General features: G+C 37.9%; 1 protein-coding gene across 7 annotated transcripts in view; it reads left to right on the forward strand.

Moving 5' to 3' along the window:
- The window catches only part of ATP7A (ATPase copper transporting alpha), a 194,686-nt gene that overhangs the window by 147,007 nt on the left and 28,179 nt on the right, over nt 1-19,500 (forward strand). For all 7 annotated transcript variants that reach the window (XM_057495796.1, XM_036929137.2, XM_036929136.2 and 4 more), the window contains 8 exons: nt 3,124-3,285; nt 4,820-4,896; nt 5,076-5,301; nt 6,364-6,597; nt 7,743-7,834; nt 8,849-8,976; nt 18,158-18,312; nt 18,528-18,662. In XM_057495796.1, coding sequence (XP_057351779.1) covers nt 3,124-3,285; nt 4,820-4,896; nt 5,076-5,301; nt 6,364-6,597; nt 7,743-7,834; nt 8,849-8,976; nt 18,158-18,312; nt 18,528-18,662 — 1,209 coding nt within the window. The remainder of the gene's footprint in view (nt 1-3,123; nt 3,286-4,819; nt 4,897-5,075; nt 5,302-6,363; nt 6,598-7,742; nt 7,835-8,848; nt 8,977-18,157; nt 18,313-18,527; nt 18,663-19,500) is intronic.

Genomic DNA, 19,500 nt, shown 5'->3' on the forward strand with positions numbered 1-19,500 from the left:
AGCTGGCGCAAGTGACGGCTGGGAAAACGTCTCTTCTTGTTGGTTTGTGGCCTTCCTCTCCTGGGAGAACAGCGACCTCTAGCGGCTTGTGCTGGGAAGCTGCATGCAGACGGGGCTTCTGATTCTTGCCTGGCCGCTGTGGAGTTTTCCTCTGCAGTTGCTTTGGGCGTGGCCTGCTGCTCTTATATGGCAGAACCATGCCGGAGGGGAAGCGGCCAGGAGGGTGATTGTCTCTGTGAGGGGCCTCCGAGCTGCCCTACTGTCCAGGGGATTAGGGCGCCAGGAGTTCCCCAGGATTCCCAGCTGCTGGACTAAGTGTCCCGGGACGCTTCCATCCAGCGGTGGCATCCCTGTCCCTTTAAGACTTTCAGAAAACACTCGCTTTTCTTTGTCCCAGTGGCACCAACTGTGGGGACCTGCTCACAGGTCTTACCGTCCTGTTTCCCTGATTTCCAGCACCCCGCACACGCACTGTTTCTGCACTCTGGTGTGGATGGCTAGGGCTGTGTGTTTAGCAGTCCTGGGCTCCCTCTCCCTCCCTGCCCCGACTCCTCTGTTCCCGCCGGTAGCCGGGGTAAGCAGCGCTCAGGTCCCGCCAGGCTGCAGCTTGTATCTTACCCCATTTGCCAGGCTCTGGGTTCTCGCAGGTGTGGATGTAGTCTGGCTGTTGTCCTGTGTCTTCTAGTTTCTCTTTTAGGAAGAGTTGTATTTGTTGTATTTTCAAAAATATATGTGGTTTTGGGAGGAGATTTCCGCTACTCTAGTCATACCTCCATCTTGGCTCCACCCATAGTATTGTTTTTAATAGCAAACAAATAAAAAAATGAAATGTCAGTCGTTGGGGACTACATAAATTATATGTTCATACAGTGGGATACTGAGCGGCTATTAAAAGGAATGGGTAGATTTTTATTTTTTAAAGACTTCTAAGAAGTAATAGCTTTATTGAAATGTAATCACATGCCATAAAACTCAGCGTTTTGAACTGTACAGTTCAGTGGTTTTAGTATTTTCTCAGAGTTATGCAACTCACCACTATCAAATTTTTCATAACATTTTCATAACCCTGAAAAGAAACCCCATTCTTATTAAGTAATCACTCATTCTTGATATTAATCATTTGAGTCTTCTTTTTTTTCCCTTTGGTTAGTGTAAACAAAAGTTTGTTAGTTTTGTGTCTTTTCAAAGAACGAACTTTTGGTTTTGTTGATTTTCTCTATTTTCTTCTGTTAATTTTTACTCTAATATTTATTATTTCCTTCCTATTGCTTGCTTTAGTTTGTTCTTCTTTTTCTAGTGCCTAAAGGTGGAAGATTAGGTTATTTGAGATCTTTCTGGTTTTTAACTTTCGTGTTTATAGCTACAAATTTCCCTCTAGGCACTGCTTCTATTTCAAAAATTTTACTGTTCAACTTGACTTTTCATGTACTTTACTATTAATCTCTCTTTATTGATATTCTCTATTGATTGAGGTATTGTTATCATACTTCCCTTTAATTCTTTAGACATGGTTTCCTTTAGTTCATTAAGTATATTTAAAATAGCTGATGTAATATCTTAGTCTAGTAAGTCCAGTGTCTGGGCTTCCTCAGCAACAATTTCTGTGGCTTTTTTCCTGTGTATGGACCATACCTTTTTGTTTCATTGCATATCTCACAGTTTTTTGTTGCAAATATAATGTGGCAACTCCAGATATAAGATTCTTCACCCACACCATCAGAGTTTGTTGTTTTTGCTCTTTGTCATTGTTATTATTTGCTTATTGACTTTTCTGAATGAATTCTGTAAAGTCTATATTCTTTGTTCTGTGTGGCCACTGAAGTTTATGCTTGGTTACCTCACTGTTCAGCTAATGATTGGACAGAGATTTCCTTAAATACCTGGAACCAGTAAGTCTCTCAGTCTTTGTTGAGATGCTCTATATAAATGTTGGGGCTTGCGTTCAAAACATTAAGCCATGCAGTTGTCAATTTTTCCCCTAACCTTCACTTCCTGCTTGTGCAGAGCCTAAATGTCAGCCTGAGGTGACAGGTTAGGACTTTCTCAGGTCTTTTCAGCCCTGAACATGTACACAACCCTGTGCATGTGCATGACCTTCTAGATTCCTAGGAATATGTTGTAGCTCTTATGGACATTTTGCTTCCAAGCTTTTCCTTTTAGGCTTTTTTTTGGTTTGCCTGTTGTTTTCCCCAACTGTTGTCCATTGGGTCAGGCAGCCACAAGGTTAAATAATTGCCTCTAATTGTTTCTGACAAATTCTCCCAGGGAAAAAGCCTTTTCTACTCACTGAGTTCCCATCAGGGCAAACATAGACATCTTCATAAGTGGGATGTTTCAGGAAACCATCAGATAGATCAAACAATGACAGTTCTCTGGGAATGAAGCTTTGAAGGAGATGCAACCCTTTTCTGAGCTCTCTGGTGGCTTCCATGATGCTGTTTTTCACCATGATTGTAAACTGATTGGTCTTCATGGCTCCCATAGACCTGGAAGGCAGTGAATGGAAATATGCAAATTATAATGCCACATAACTTGCTGTTTTATTGGGATTCATCTGATTTATTTGACTAAATATTTCCTGGGTTCCTGCAAGCTTTTGTTTAATTTCCAAATTTCTAAAGAAGTTGGTTCTGACAATTTTTGCCAGTTTTTTCATTGCTTTTATGGAGGAGAGAATATTTAGAGATCTGTACTCCACCATTACTGATATCTAGGGCAATATACTTTTTCAGACAAAGGTACAGCACTTTGTCATCCATTAACCTTCGCTAAAAGTAATATTAACAGCTGTATGCTTCAGCAGGATGCAAAAAAATTCTAGAGGGAAGCATGGCATCGACTATAAGAAACAATGATAGATATCAAATCCTTTGTCATTGAGTAGTGACAGGAAGAGGGAGACTTTTAATGAGATCCACTATTTAACCTGTTGCAGCTGGGGCCATATCTTTTTCAGTGTGACATAAAAACAGCATTCTAATGATGATACATAAACCATACTAACAGTACAGATAAGACTTTGTGTTTTAGCCCTGTTCTACAAGAGTTATTTTAGTTTAAAGTAATAACTCATGTTTAATGGAGAAGTATATTCCTAAATAACAAAGCCTTTGTCTTTAACAGGTGAGAGGAATGATGTGTGCCTCCTGTGTACATAAAATAGAGTCTACCCTCACAAAACACAGAGGGATCTTCTACTGCTCTGTCGCCCTGGCAACCAACAAAGCACATATTAAATATGATCCAGAAATTATTGGTCCCAGAGATATTATCCATACAGTTGAAGTAAGTGCCAAGACTGCATTTCTGTGTTCTTACCTATTCAATCAGCACTCCGTTGAATCACTTTTGGTTTGTATCAGATAGAGACAATGACAAAAACTGGACCCTTTTGGTTACTCTAGACAACATCTTTCTCAAAATTTAATGTAAATGTGTCTGCCTTTTTTTCTGTCTTTGTCAGGAAGAGTTAGGCACTATTAATCAGGAGCTGACTTAAGATAGAACCACAAATCACTTAAAAATATTTAGGAAATGGAAGTATAGTACAATTTGTTATGAGTAAGATTTATATTAATCATTAAGAAAGTGAGGCATCCTGCTAGATGCCTTGTTGTTTTTCATGTCAAAGCAAATTATGTATTTTTAAGTTACAATAAGAAATTTACAAGACCAAACCCTTTTCTTTGTAACAAATTCATCCTGTGTTCTTCAATAAATCTTAAGTGGTAATACATGTGAAAGTGCTTTGAAAGTTTCAATGTGATATATCATTGGTGTCCTAATGATCTAAAGCATATTAATAGTTCAGATAAGATCCTGTTAATATAGGTAATAATAATACCATTCACATCTTATGAAGCTAGCATTTTTGAGTATCTGCTATGTGCCATTTACTAAGATTGCAAATGTTCAGATCTTAATTTAATTCTCACAGCAGTACTGTCACCTTCATTTTGGAGGTGAGTAAATGCAGGTTAAATTACTTGCCCAGAGTCGTATAGCTAGTAAGTGTCACAGCCGGACCTAATCTTTCTGACTCAAAATCTCATACTTGCTCTTTTCACTGTACTACACTGCTAACAAATGAAAGATGGTAGTGTTTTTGTAAGCAGTTGAAAATATAGTGTTTGTTGCTGTCTGTGCTCATATGAGTCGTACTTATGTGTAGTTTTACTTAAATACTGTGTTTTACAGAGGAGCATTTATGTTTGTGATCTTTTCTTTTTTGATAGAATAAAAGTAAAGGCTGCATATGCAAAGCCTTGAGTAACATATTTAGTATTATGCTAGGTTTTGTGGCCTATCATTCAGTTTTTTATACTAGCTCAGGGGATGGATGGATAGATGTCAAAACTAAAATAAAAATGATTACTATATATCAATACTAGTAGATAATGCTTATCTAAATGTTAAGATTTATGATTCTACAGCTGAATTCTCTCTTTAGTAGGTCATCAAATACTGTCAGCCTGGCCAAGTAACAGACTCTGCTTTTTTCCAAAATAACTTATTGGAGACTTTAGTTTACTTTTTGATACAATAAGAACCTCTACTGAGGACAACTGTACTTGAGTTAAATCATTAGGTTGAGAACAGTAGGATACATATTAACTAGAGTTGAAGAAATACTCATTTTTTGATGAAAGATTAGAGACAAACGTAATTGAGAGAAGGAAGTACATCTTCAACTTTGTATTCCCCAGAGTGACTTGCACTCAGTAATTGAAGTTCTTAATAAAACCATCATGGCTTAGAATTTCTCTATGTGATACATTTATACATTCAGTGATATAATTTTTCTCATGAATTTCCTTAGAGCTTAGGTTTTGAAGCTTCTTTGGTCAAGAAGGATCGGTCAGCAAGCCACCTAGACCATAAACGAGAAATAAGACAGTAAGTAGTTTGGAGTGTCAGTGATTTTGACTCCTTGTTAAAAATCTAATATATTGTTAGCATGTGAGTTTTTATAATCCTTATGCTGGGTGGAGTGGTCACAATTTGTATTTCTCTATAGTACATAGAATCTTTAACCATTAGCTACTTACTGGAATGATTTTTCATTTCTCCCTAAGATGGAGACGTTCGTTCCTTGTAAGCCTATTTTTCTGTATTCCTGTAATGGGCCTCATGATATATATGATGGTTATGGACCACCACCTTTCAACTCTACACCATAATCAGAACATGAGTCAAGAAGAAATGGTCAACATTCATTCTTCTATGTTCCTGGAGCGCCACATCCTGCCAGGATTGTCCATTATGAATTTGCTATCCTTTTTATTGTGTGTACCTGTCCAGGTAAGTGTTAGGAAATGTATTTGTTAATAATGAAAAATAGCCAAAATGTGGTAAGGAAGGCTATTTTCAATTGCAGAACAGATAATCACCAGAAGTCTAATCATTTTATGCTTTACAGAAATAATTTTAAACTGAGTGGTTAAAGTAGATAATAAATCCATTTAACCCTAAGGATATTGTTTAGTGACAAAGCAGAGAATAAGAGTTCAGTTCATATTCAAGTATCAGTTTGGTATTCATATCTACTATTATGTATAACTTTATATTTAAAGTTATAATAAAATATATAATTTTATTTATACTTAGTGTAGATTAAGTATAAATAAATATACATTAAGTATAATAATAGTAATGTACATTAAAATGAAAATTGTATTATAGTAAATATATTTATTATTAATTGATTATATAACATAAAATAATTATCATAATTATATTAGTTTTATTATTTCTCCTTGACAAGCTCATTACTTTCTGTACATTTTCAACTCTTCTTTTGAGATAAACTTTTACTGTAGAACACTTCCGTCTAATAAATCTATTCTTTTTTCTGACCTCTATAAAAGGCAATAATGATTTTTAAAACATCTTGGTATATTTCCCTATAGTAATGAAAAATAAGCTTTTCAGTTATGTTTACCAATGAAAACAGCCAACAGATCCAATAAATTGTGATATACCCCTTAGGTTGAATTTTAGAAAGGGGGATGTGTGTTTTATGTAAAAAATCCTTGTCAAAAGAATGTGATTTTTTTCCCCTAGTTCTTGTTTTTGCTAGCATAAAAAGAAAAATCCAGGAACCATCTGACATTCCTTATATTATGGAATCTCTACTGGATCATAGAGGACAACTGTCAAGGGCTTGTACAGCAATTTGAATCCCTACACACACATATTTGCTAAAATTCAAACAGTATTGTTTCAGCTTGAAATTTCTCCATAGTGTTTATGGATTAGGTAAAAGCCAAAGGAGTTACCATTGATACTGTATCTTAGTTATTGAGGTATATAGTGAATTTCAGCATCTTTAAAAAAGCAATCATTATTGTTTCTGTATTGCAGTTTTTTGGAGGCTGGTACTTCTATATTCAGGCCTACAAAGCACTGAAGCATAAAACTGCAAATATGGATGTATTGATTGTGCTGGCAACCACCATTGCATTTGCCTACTCCTTGGTTATTCTTCTGGTTGCAATGTATGAGAGAGCCAAAGTAAACCCTATTACTTTCTTTGACACACCTCCTATGCTATTTGTGTTTATTGCATTAGGCCGGTGGCTGGAACATATAGCAAAGGTAAAGTAAGAAAGCATGAAATTTGTTATCTTGAGTGGATAAATGACCCTAATATTTCCTAGACCAATTACTGGAAATACACAGTTAACTATTTACTGAAAGAACTACTTTTGTTTTGGCAGTATTTTAAGTTAAATATTCCTTTAGGAGATTTATCAAATCTGTGGAATTAATACTGTAGATAGTACAGAATGTCCATGTTTATTTTAAGAAACAGACATTTGAGAAGTACTTATTTATTTGTATCACATTATTAATGGAAAAATTGATGCAAACACAAAATGTAAAATAATGATAGAAAAAAATTCACCCATAATCTCATGCTATAATGGAAATCACTTTCTAACCCCATTCCACATACCTTTATATTTTACACAGTGGCAAATGTAGTATACATACCACTTTATACCCTACCCTTAATACTATAAAGTTTCCCCCCCCTTTTTGCAGCCTACATAATTAGTTGGTATTTCTGAGTAATATTCTATTAAATCAATGTGCTATAACTTCCTGAATGATTCTGGTTTTTTTCTCAATTACATTATTTCCAGTTTTTCATTTTAGATCATCCTGCATTAAACATATTCATATATAATAGTAATTCCTATTGAATTAATATCAGGATAAATTACTACAGATATGATTCAGGGGCATAAATCTTTCTATGGCTCATGCTGCAAGTTAGAACAGTTTTTGCCAGCAAGAGTATGTTAGTGAAGTGGTTTTATTATAACTTCATGAGAATTGACTCCTATCTAAATGTTTGGTAAGTTACTAGGCATTAAATGTTATCATAGAGTTGCTTTAGTTTATATTTCTGACATTATAGTAGATATAAACGTTTTCCCACATACTGGGTATTCTGTTTCTTCTTAAATGAATTGCCTGTTCTTGTTCTTTACCCAGGTACCTATTGAGATCTTGATGTTTTTCTTATTAATGTACATTATTTATTTATAAGTTACATCTACTAATACATTTTGTGTTTTGTGTATATCATATTTTTGAAGTGAAAAATTTTCTGATTTGAACCAATTAATATTCTTAAGGCTGTCTTCTAGGTAAATATTAAAGATCATATCTTTACTTTAGATAAGACCTGAGCTTTTTCTTAACATTGTTAACATGCTTGTTTTAATTTATAGGGCAAAACATCAGAAGCTCTTGCCAAGCTAATTTCTCTACAAGCTACGGAAGCAACTATTGTAACTCTTGACTCTGATAATATCCTCTTGAGGTATTTATTTTCATTCTTTCCCCTTCTCTTTGTTAACTTCTTATGGGAAATATCAAACATACACAGAAATTGAGGGAAGGATATAATGAACCCACATAATCTATCTCCCAGATTTAACAGTTATCCACATTTTGCCATACTTCACCTGTAATTTTTCTTTCTGTTGTTGCAGTGGTATTTTGAAGTAAATAACCAGTCGTGTTGTTTTACTGCTAAATATTCCTGTAGTATCTCTAAAAAAAGGGTATACTCTTATATAACTGTAATAACCACATTGCATCTAACGAAATGAACAATAGTTCTTAATATCATCTAATACGCAGTCCATATTCACATTTCTCCTGTTGTCTCCAAAGTGTTTTAAGTTTCTTTGAAATGGATTCAAGCAAGGTCCATGTGTCATTGCATTTGACTGACATGTTTCTTTTAATCTAGAACAGCTCCACCCTCCTGTTCTCCCTCCCTCCTTCTCTCCTCCTCCCTATCCCCCCCTCCTCCCTATCCATACAATTGACCTATTAAAGGAGCAGCCATCAGCTGCCCCCTAGAATATCCCGCAGTCTGGATTTGTCTCTTTATATCTTTGTGGAGTCATTTAACTTGTTCTAAAACTCCTGTATTATCTGTAAGCTGGAAATTAGAGCTAAAGACGTGATTAAATTTCATTCTTTTGTATTTCTCAGTTGTATACTCATAAAATTATTTAGCTAATTTACACAATAAATAAATTGGTTAGTTAACAAAAGCCCATTACATTATTTTCTAAAGCTTTCATTTATTCATTCAATGACTATTCAACAATATTTAGAGTGCCTACTTTGTGCCAGGTACTGAGCTGCTCTCCAGTAGTGAATAGGACTGACATTGTAGTTCCATTGTAGCTTAAATGTTCTTCTAGCTTCCATTGGTAGCAATTATGGAGCCATAAGTGCCATAAGAGCTAAAAAGCTTGCATGGCAAGATAAGGGTGAGAAGCATATTTGTCAGGATGCCTTTATTTTATCTCATATCCAGTGAAGAACAAGTGGATGTGGGACTTGTACAACGTGGAGACATCATTAAAGTGGTTCCAGGAGGCAAATTTCCAGTGGATGGTCATGTTATTGAGGGACATTCTATGGTAGACGAGTCCCTCATCACAGGTATGTTCTTTCAGAGGATCATGACATGAAAGTGAAGTCAATCAAAAGTGTTAATGAAAAATAGGCATGAAAGGTGAAAAGCTTATTGTAGAAACTATGGAATAAGTAAATAGAGAGCAAAGAGAATACGAGTTTTTTTTTTGTTTTTTTTTAAATAATTATTTTTTATTGAAGGGTAGTTGACGCACAGTATTACATTACATTAGTTTCAAGTGTACAACACAGTGATAAAACATTTATATACATAATTCTAGGTTCCAGCTATCACCCTATCAAGCTGTTACAATCTCTTGACTATATTCCTTATGCTATACATTACATCCCGGTTACTTATTTATTTTACCATTGGAAGTCTGTCCCGTTTTTTTTTGTGTGTGTGTGTGAGGGCATCTCTCATATTTATTGATCAAATGGTTGTTAACAACAATAAAATTCTGTATAGGGGAGTCAATGCTCAATGCACAATCATTAATCCACCCCAAGCCTAATTTTCGTCAGTCTCCAATCTTCTGAGGCATAACAAACAAGTTCTTACATGTAGAACAAATTCTTACACAATGAATAAGTTACATAGTGAACAGTACAAGGGCAGTCATCACAGAAACTTTCGGTTTTGCTCATGCATTATGAACTATAAACAGTCAGTTCAAATATGAATACACATTTGGTTTTTATACTTGATTTATATGTGGATACCACATTTCTCTCTTTATTATTATTATTTTTAATAAAATGCTGAAGTGGTAGGTAGATACAAGATAAAGGTAGAAAACATAGTTTAGTGTTGTAAGAGAGCAAATGTAGATGATCAGGTGTGTGCCTGTAGACTATGTGTTAATCCAAGCTAGACAAGGGCAATAAAACATCCACGTATGCAGAAGATTTCTCTCAGAACAGGGGGGGTGAGGTTCTAAGCCTCACCTCTGTTGATCCCCAATTTCTCACCTGATGGCTCCCCTGCGACTGTGCCTGTCTTAGGTTGTTCCTCCCTTGAGGAATCTTACCCGTCTCTGGCTAACCAGTCATCTTCCGGGGCCATACAGGCAAATGTGAAGTTGGTAAGTGAGAGGGAAGCCTTATTGTTTGAAAAGGTTAGCTTTTTACTTCTTTGCATATTTATGCCCTGTAGCTTCTATGCCCAGCATTTGTCTTGAGGTATCTTTACCACTTGGAAGAATTATGATACTCGGTAAATTTGATATGAGGCACGAATTCTATTTAAGGGTTGTAACTAGGAAGGAAGAAGAAAAGCTATAGAAGTAGCAGGCGGAAGAAAACATGGGAAGATTGATTATTTCTTTGACATATCTTCTTGTAGAGTAACTTCAGCATGTATAGGTTTTAAGCTACTACTTAAATTACGCACACACATTAACATAATAGGAGTATAGTTACATAACCAAAGTATATCTGTAATTACCAGCCATCTCCAGTGAAACCAAGAAAACCAGTTAGGCACCTTAGGCATTTGTGAAAACTTATCTATGATATGGTGGATATTGTCCAACTGAACTTGAACAGTCAGAGAGAAATCAGACAAATTAAAACAACCCATTCCTGGGGAATGTTCACATCCCTTATGTTCTTTTAACAGTAAATAGTCTGTAGTTGTAAGATTTTTTAGCGCTACAATTTGCACTTCTCCTGATTCTTGGTTGAGTTCCAACAGTATAGATCCAGTCAAATTTGTTGTTTTACTGTATGCACAGGCCAGCTTAGATATCTCCTTCTTCATTCCCATGGCAAGTCCAGGAGCTGGTGGGATGAGTGCATCTACAGCTGTAGCAGTGCGTGGATATTTGTTGGGGATTCTTGATGATCATCTTCTGGCATGAGTCTTCCAGAGAGTGCTGATGTTGGAAGTTCTCTTTCATATCGTATCTTAGTTCATTTTCAGGGTAGCCCAATTAGGCTTTGATCTTCTGTATAAACACAAACAGACCCTTTGCCTACACTTTTATATGCCCTTTATACCCTTGTGTAGAACTCATTGGAGGTTACCACACAGGAACTGCCCTTTTTTTTTTTTTTTGTTTTTGTTTTTGTTTTTGGTATCACTAATCTACACTTACATGATGAATATTATGTTTACTAGGCTCTCCCCTATACCAGGTCTCCCCTATAAACCCCTTTACAGTCACTGTCCATCAGCATAGCAAAATGTTGTAGAATCACTACTTGCCTTCTCTGTGTTGTACAGCCCTCCCGTTTCCCCTACCCCCCTATGAATGTTAATCTTAATACCCCCCTACTTCTCCCCCGCCTTATCCCTCCCTACCCACTCATCCTCATCCTCCCCAGTCCCTTTCCCTTTGGTACCTGTTAGTCCATTCTTGAGTTCTGTGATTCTGGTGCTGTTTTGTTCCTTCAGTTTTTCCTTTGTTCTTATATTCCACAGATAAGTGAAATCATTTGGTATTTCTCTTTCTCCGCTTGGCTTGTTTCACTGAGCATAATACCCTCCAGCTCCATCCATGTTGCTGCAAATGATTGGATTTGCCCTTTTCTTATGGCTGAGTAGTATTCCATTGTGTATATGTACCACATCTTCTTTATCCATTCATCTATCGATGGACATTTAGGTTGCTTCCAATTCTTGGCTATTGTAAATAGTGCTGCGATAAACATAGGGGTGCATCTGTCTCTCTCAAAGTTGATTGCTGCATTCTTAGGGTAAATTCCTAGGAGTGGAATTCCTGGGTCAAATGGTAAGTCTGTTTTGAGCATTTTGATGTACCTCCATACTGCTTTCCACAATGGTTGAACTAACTTACATTCCCACCAGCAGTGTAGGAGGGTTCCCCTTTCTCAACAGCCTCGCCAACATTTGTTGTTGTTTGTCTTTTGGATGGCAGCCATCCTTACTGGTGTGAGGTGATACCTCATTGTAGTTTTAATTTGCATTTCTCTGATAATTAGCGATGTGGAGCATCTTTTCATGTGTCTGTTGGCCATCTGTATTTCTTTTTTGGAAAACCATCTGTTCAGTTCCTCTGCCCATTTTTTAATTGGGTTATTTGTTTTTTGTTTGTTGAGGCGTGTGAGCTCTTTATATATTCTGGATGTCAAGCCTTTATCGGATGTGTCATTTTCAAATATATTCTCCCATACTGTAGGGATCCTTTTTGTTCTATTGATGGTGTCTTTTGCTGTACAGAAGCTTTTCAGCTTAATATAGTCCCACTTACTCATTTTTGCTGTTGTTTTCCTTGCCCGGGGAGATATGTTCAAGAAGAGGTCACTCATGTTTATGTCTAAGAGGTTTTTGCCTATGTTTTCTTCCAAGAGTTTAATGGTTTCATGGCTTACATTCAGGTCTTTGATCCATTTTGAGTTTACTTTTGTATATGGGGTTAGACAATGGTCCAGTTTCATTCTCCTACATGTAGCTGTCCAGTTTTGCCAGCACCACCTGTTGAAGAGACTGTCATTTCGCCATTGTATGTCCATGGCTCCTTTATCAAATATTAATTGACCATATATGTCTGGGTTAATGTCTGGATTCTCTAGTCTGTTCCATTGGTCTGTGGCTCTGTTCTTGTGCCAGTACCAAATTGTCTTGATTACTATGGCTTTATAGTAGAGCTTGAAGTTGGGGAGTGAGATCCCCCCTAGTTTATTCTTCTTTCTCAGGATTGCTTTGGCTATTCGGGGTCTTTGGTGGTTCCATATGAATTTTTGAATTATTTGTTCCAGTTCATTGAAGAATGTTGCTGGTAGTTTCATAGGGATTGCATCAAATCTGTATATTGCTTTGGGCAGGATGGCCATTTTGACGATATTAATTCTTCCTAGCCACGAGCATGGGATGCGTTTCCATCTGTTAGTGTCCCCTTTAATTTCTCTTAAGAGTGACTTGTAGTTTTCAGAGTATAAGTCTTTCACTTCTTTGGTTAGGTTTATTCCTAGGTATTTTATTTTTTTTGATGCAATTGTGAATGGAGTTGTTTTCCTGATTTCTCTTTCTGTTGGTTCATTGTTAGTGCATAGGAAAGCCACAGATTTCTTTGTGTTGATTTTGTATCCTGCAACTTTGCTGTATTCCAATATCAGTTCTAGTAGTTTTGGGGTGGAGTCTTTAGGGTTTTTTATGTACAGTATCATGTCATCTGCAAATAGTGACAGTTTAACTTCTTCTTTACCAATCTGGATTCCTTGTATTTCTTTGTTTTGTCTGATTCTCGTGGCTAGGACCTCCAGTACTATGTTAAATAACAGTGGAGAGAGTGGGCATCCCTGTCTAGTTCCCGATCTCAGAGGAAATGCTTTCAGCTTCTCGCTGTTCAATGTAATGTTGGCTGTCAGTTTATCATAGATGGCCTTTATTATGTTGAGGTGCTTGCCCTCTATTCCCATTTTGCTGAGAGTTTTTAACATGAATGGATGTTGAACTTTGTCAAATGCTTTTTCAGCATCTATGGAGATGATTATGTGGTTTTTGTCTTTCTTTTTGTTGATGTGGTGGATGATGTTGATGGACTTTCGAATGTTGTACCATCCTTGCATCCCTGGGATGAATCCCACTTGGTCATGGTGTATGATGCTTTTGATGTATTTTTGAATTCGGTTTGCTAATATTTTGTTGAGTATTTTTGCATCTACGTTCATCAGGGATATTGGTCTGTAGTTTTCTTTTTTGGTGGGGTCTTTGCCTGGTTTTGGTATTAGGGTGATGTTAGCTTCATAGAATGAGTTTGGGAGTATCCCCTCCTCCTCTATTTTTTGGAAAACTTTAAGGAGAATGGGTATTATGTCTTCCCGGTATGTCTGATAAAATTCCGAGGTAAATCCATCTGGCCTGGGGGTTTTGTTCTTTGGTAGTTTTTTGATTACCGCTTCAATTTCGTTGCTGGTAATTGGTCTGTTTAGATTTTCTGTTTCTACGTGGGTCAATTTTGGAAGGTTGTATTTTTCTAGGAAGTTGTCCATTTCTCCTAGGTTTCCCAGCTTGTTAGCATATAGGTTTTCATAGTATTCTCCAATAATTCTTTGCATTTCTGTGGGGTCCGTCGTGATTTTTCCTTTCTCGTTTCTGATACTGTTGATTTGTGCTGACTCTCTTTTCTTCTTAATAAGTCTGGCTAGAGGCTTATCTATTTTGTTTATTTTCTCGAAGAACCAGCTCTTGGTTTCATTGATTTTTGCTATTGTTTTATTCTTCTCAATTTTATTTATTTCTTCTCTGATCTTTATTATGTCCCTCCTTCTGCTGACCTTAGGCCTCATCTGTTCTTCTTTTTCCAATTTCGATATTTGTGACATTAGGCCATTCATTTGGGATTGCTCTTCCTTTTTTAAATATGCTTGGATTGCTATATACTTTCCTCTTAAGACTGCTTTTGCTGTGTCCCACAGAAGTTGGGGCTTAGTGTTGTTGTTGTCATTTGTTTCCATATATTGCTGGATCTCCATTTTGATTTGGTCGTTGATCCATTGATTATTTAGGAGCGTGTTGTTAAGCCTCCATGTGTTTGTGAGCCTCTTTGCTTTCTTTGTACAGTTTATTTCTAGTTTTATGCCTTTGTGGTCTGAAAAGTTGGTTGGTAGGATTTCAATCTTTTGCAATTTTCTGAGGCTCTTTTTGTGGCCTAGTATGTGGTCTATTCTGGAGAATGTTCCATGTGCACTTGAGAAGAATGTATATCCCGCTGCTTTTGGATGTAGAGTTCTATAGATGTCTATTAGGTCCATCTGCTCTACTGTGTTGTTCAGTCCTTCCGTGTCCTTACTTATTTTCTGCCCAGTGGATCTATCCTTTGGGGTGAGTGGTGTGTTGAAGTCTCCTAGAATGAATGCATTGCAGTCTATATCCCCCTTTAGTTCTGTTAGTATTTGTTTCACATATGCTGGTGCTCCTGTGTTGGGTGCATATATATTTAGAATGGTTATATCCTCTTGTTTGACTGAGCCCTTTATCATTATGTAGTGTCCTTCTTTATCTCTTGTTACTTTCTTTGTTTTGAAGTCTATTTTGTCTGATATTAGTACTGCAACCCCTGCTTTCTTCTCACTGTTGTTTGCTTGAAATATGTTTTTCCATCCCTTGACTTTTAGTCTGTACATGTCTTTGGGTTTGAGGTGAGTTTCTTGTAAGCAGCATATAGATGGGTCTTGCTTTTTTATCCATTCTGTTACTCTGTGTCTTTTGATTGGTGCATTCAACCCATTAACATTTAGGGTGACTATTGAAAGATATGTACTTATTGCCATTGCAGGCTTTAAATTCGTGGTTACCAAAGGTTCAAGGTTAGCCTCTTTAGTATCTTACTGCCTAACTTAGCTCGCTTATTGAGCTGTTATATACACTGTGTGGAGCGTCTTTTCTTCTCTCCCTTCTTATTTTTCCTCCTCCATTCTTCATATGTTGGGTGTATTTTTCTGTGCTCTTTCTAGGAGTGCTCCCATCTAGAGCAGTCCCTGTATGATGTTCTGTAGAGGTGGTTTGTGGAAAGCAAATTCCCTCAGCTTTTGTTTGTCTGGGATTTGTTTAATCCCACCGTCATATTTGAATGATAGTCGTGCTGGATACAGTATCCTTGGTTCAAGGCCCTTCTGTTTCATTGTATTAAATATATCATGCCATTCTCTTCTGGCCTGTAGGGTTTCTGTTGAGAAGTCTGATGTTAGCCTAATGGGTTTCCCTTTATAGGTGACCTTTTTCTCTCTAGCTGCCTTTAACACTCTTTCCTTGTCCTTGATCTTTGCCATTTTAATTATTATGTGTCTTGGTGTTGTCCTTCTTGGATCCTTTCTGTTGGGGGTTCTGTGTATTTCCGTGGTCTGTTCGATTACTTCCTCCCCCAGTGTGGGGAAGTTTTCAGCAATTATTTCTTCTAAGATACTTTCCATCTCTTTTCCTCTCTCTTCTTCTGGGACCCCTATAATACGGATATTGTTCCTTTTGGATTGGTCACACAGTTCTCTTAATATTGTTTCATTTCTGTAGATCCTTTTGTCTCTCTCTCTGTCAGCTTCCATGCGTTCCTGTTCTCTGATTTCAATTCCATCAATGGCCTCTTGCATTCTATCCATTCTGCTTATAAACCCTTCCAGAGTTTGTTTCATTTCTGCGATCTCCTTTCTGGCATCTGTGATCTCCTTCCGGACTTCATCCCATTTCTCTTGCGTATTTCTCTGCATCTCTGTCAGCATGTTTATGATTCTTATTTTGAATTCTTTGTCAGGAAGACTGGTTAGGTCTGTCTCCTTCTCTGGTGTTGTCTCTGTGATCTTTGTCTGCCTGTAGCTTTGCCTTTTCATGGTGATAGGAATAGTCTGCAGAGCTGGGACGAGTGACGGCTGGAAGGACTTCCTTTCTTGTTGGTTTGTGGCCCTCCTCTCCTGGGAGAACAGCGACCTCTAGTGGCTTGTGCTGGGCAGCTGCGTGCAGACAGGGTTTCTGCTTCCTGCCCGGCTGCTATGGAGGTAATCTCCGCCTTTGCTGTGGGCGTGGCCTGGCTCAGGCAGCTACTCCAAGATGGTGGAGTTGCGTTGGAGCAGGAGCTGCTGGGAGGCTATTTATCTCCGTAAGGGGCCTCGCTGCTCCCTGCAGCCCAGGGGTTAGGGTGTCCAGAGATCCCGGATTCCCTACCTCTGGATTAAGTGACCCGCCCTGTCCCTTTAAGACTTCCAAAAAGCACCCGCCAAAACAAAACAACGCCCACCAAAAAAAAAAAAAAAGAAAAAAAAATTTTTTTTTTTTAAATTAAAAAAAATAATAATAATTTTTTTTAATTAAAAAAAAAAAAGGTGGTCGCTCGTTTTTCTTTATTCTCCGGCACCAGCCTCAGGCATCTGCTCACTGGTCTTGCTGCCCTGTTTCCCTAGTATTGGGGTCCCTATCCCTTTAAGACTTCCAAAAAGCGCTCGCCAAAACAAAACAGCAAAAACCAAAAAAAAAAAAAAATGGTCGCGCGCTTTTCTTATGTCCTCTGGCGCCCGGCCTCCAGTGCCCGCTCACTGTTCTTGCTGCCCTGTTTTCCTAGTATCGAGGGCCCTGCGCTCTGGCCCGGATGGCTGGGGCTCAGTGTTCGGCAGCCCTGGGCTCCGTCTCCCTCCCGCTCTGCCTATTCTTCTCCCGCCGGGAGCTAGGGGGAGGGGCGCTCGGCTCCTGCCGGGCTGGGGCTTGTATCTTACCCCGTTCGCGAGGCGCTGGGTTCTCTTAGGTGCGGATGTGGTCTGGATATTGTCCTGTGTCCTCTGGTCTTTATTCTAGGAAGGGTTGTCTTTGTTATATTTTCATGGATATCTGTGGTTTTGGGAGGAGATTTCCGCTGCTCTACTCACGCCGCCATCTTCCGCCCCTTCGAGAATATGAGTTTTTAGGACTGTATTAAATAAATTTCCACAGATTTACTGTCGTTTTAGTTATGCTACTGAAGGCTCTTTTCACTGAGAATTGTTAATTACTAGAGTGTATAACCAAACGAAGTTGTCTCATTCTGCTGTAGAGCCCAGTAGACTTTGGGAATTTTTCCTGAGCAAATGCCGAAGTTTGTCTTCCTGCCCTTAAGACTAGTCTGATCTGAATTGGAATAGGACTCCAGGTTTTCCACATAGGGTCTTCTCTAAGAGAGTCGGCCTGGAGTAGTTTTAGTAGACTTAGAGAACGAAGGCCAATCCTGAGCAGAACCAAAATAGCACCTTTCCTACCTCAACCCTCAGGATAATCATAGAAGAGGCTCAGTTTATGGACCATGTGGAATATATATGTTTCTCAGTAGGAATGCTTTTGCCAGTACAGATGGGGCAGTTCTTAGTTCTGAGGGACTGTCTTACACATTGTGGTATGTTTAGTATCCCTGACCCTGGCACACAGAAAAAGGGGAGTAGCAGTACGCCATGTCCCACCAGTAGTTATAGGAACTCCCTGCCACATTTCTAAATGCTCCTTGAGAAGAGGTTGAGAACCAGTTATCGAAGACTAGGGTAGAGCTTTTAAAAGTATCTGGCCACAAGAGCTAACATACTAGGTTTTTCCAGTTTAAGATATGTATCCTTAAGTTTGGCCCAGAACTGACATAAGAAAAAGAGAGGGCAAATTTTACCTAAGCATTTGTCCAGATTGTTTCATGAAGTAAGTATCTCCTTTGTTGATATTTTTTGACAATGAAGAAATAGCGGTATATTTCAAGATGGTGTTTATTTATGCTCCCTAAATCTATCTTTACTCCTCATGTAGGGGAGGCAATGCCTGTGGCTAAGAAATCTGGTAGCACAGTGATTGCTGGTTCCATTAACCAGAATGGGTCCCTTCTTATTCGTGCAACCCATGTTGGAGCAGATACAACCCTCTCTCAAATTGTCAAACTTGTAGAAGAGGCACAAACATCAAAGGTAACTTAACTCCCTAGAAGAAACAAAGCATTTTCTTTAAAGCCCGCTTAGTATAAATTTTGATCTAGTTTTTCTGTTTTCATTTGATTCATTCTAGTTGCATTAAATGGAGTTTATTAAAATCTATCTGTGCTTAGTAACAAACATACTCTGTATTCATTATCAGAAAAGGAGACTTTGATATTTGTATTATTACTATTATTTTTAAATTCTAGGCTCCTATTCAGCAGTTTGCAGACAAACTCAGTGGCTACTTTGTTCCATTTATTGTTATTATTTCCATTGTTACCCTCTTGGTTTGGATTATAATTGGATTTCTGAATTTTGAAATTGTGGAAACCTACTTTCCTGTAAGTGATTTCTAACAACTCTTTTTACCATATGGAAAACAGTTTGTGAATCTTTTGCATAAATAATTAATTGGAAAATAACTCTTTAACAATTACTGTTGTCTTTAAGGGACTGGAGTAGGAGGGTGATAAAAGAGTAACATTTGCAGTTTTGTAAATATAAAAGATTTCCTTTTGGAAAGATTGTTTTGTTATGACTTGGAAGGTGTTCCAAAAGCAAATAGTGAACTTTTATATTTTATATTGAGTTTCGTTCCCAGCATGGTATTGCTTTCACAAAGGACTACAGATATGATAAGACCTCAGGATCTCAGCTCTGCCACCTAGCATCAGTGTGGTCTAGATCAAATTAATTTGTTTCTGAGTTTCAGTTTTCTCATCTCTAAAGTCAGAATTTGATAATACCCATCTGAATAACTTGCAATTATTGTGAAAGTTAAATAAGATGATATAGTAGGCCTCAACATAATAAAGGCCATGTATGACAAACCCACAGCCAAAACTTAATATGAAAGTCTCTTCATTTTGACTGGATTTCTGTGTTTCTTCCTTTGATTAGATGGCTCTGCTATGCTTCCTGGTCTAGATAGTAGTGGCTTTATGAAGTAGGAGTCCTGTGGTACCCAGAAGCTCAAGACTTTTACTCACCAGTACGTGGTTCTCCTTTACAGTGGAGTTCCAGTTGCTGTGAGTGGGCAGTGGGTTTGGCCGCCTTTCTTCCTGTCTGGTGGCAGTGGCTGATCTCAGTCCATATGGCTGGCAGCTTGCCTCATCTGACCCTTTGAGAGCCAGCAATGGTACCTATGCTGGGGTTGTTGAGGGCAGGGCTGCGTGCTGC

This window comes from Manis pentadactyla, chromosome X (genome assembly GCF_030020395.1).
Source record: "Manis pentadactyla isolate mManPen7 chromosome X, mManPen7.hap1, whole genome shotgun sequence".
NCBI classification, from domain to species: Eukaryota; Metazoa; Chordata; class Mammalia; order Pholidota; family Manidae; genus Manis; species Manis pentadactyla.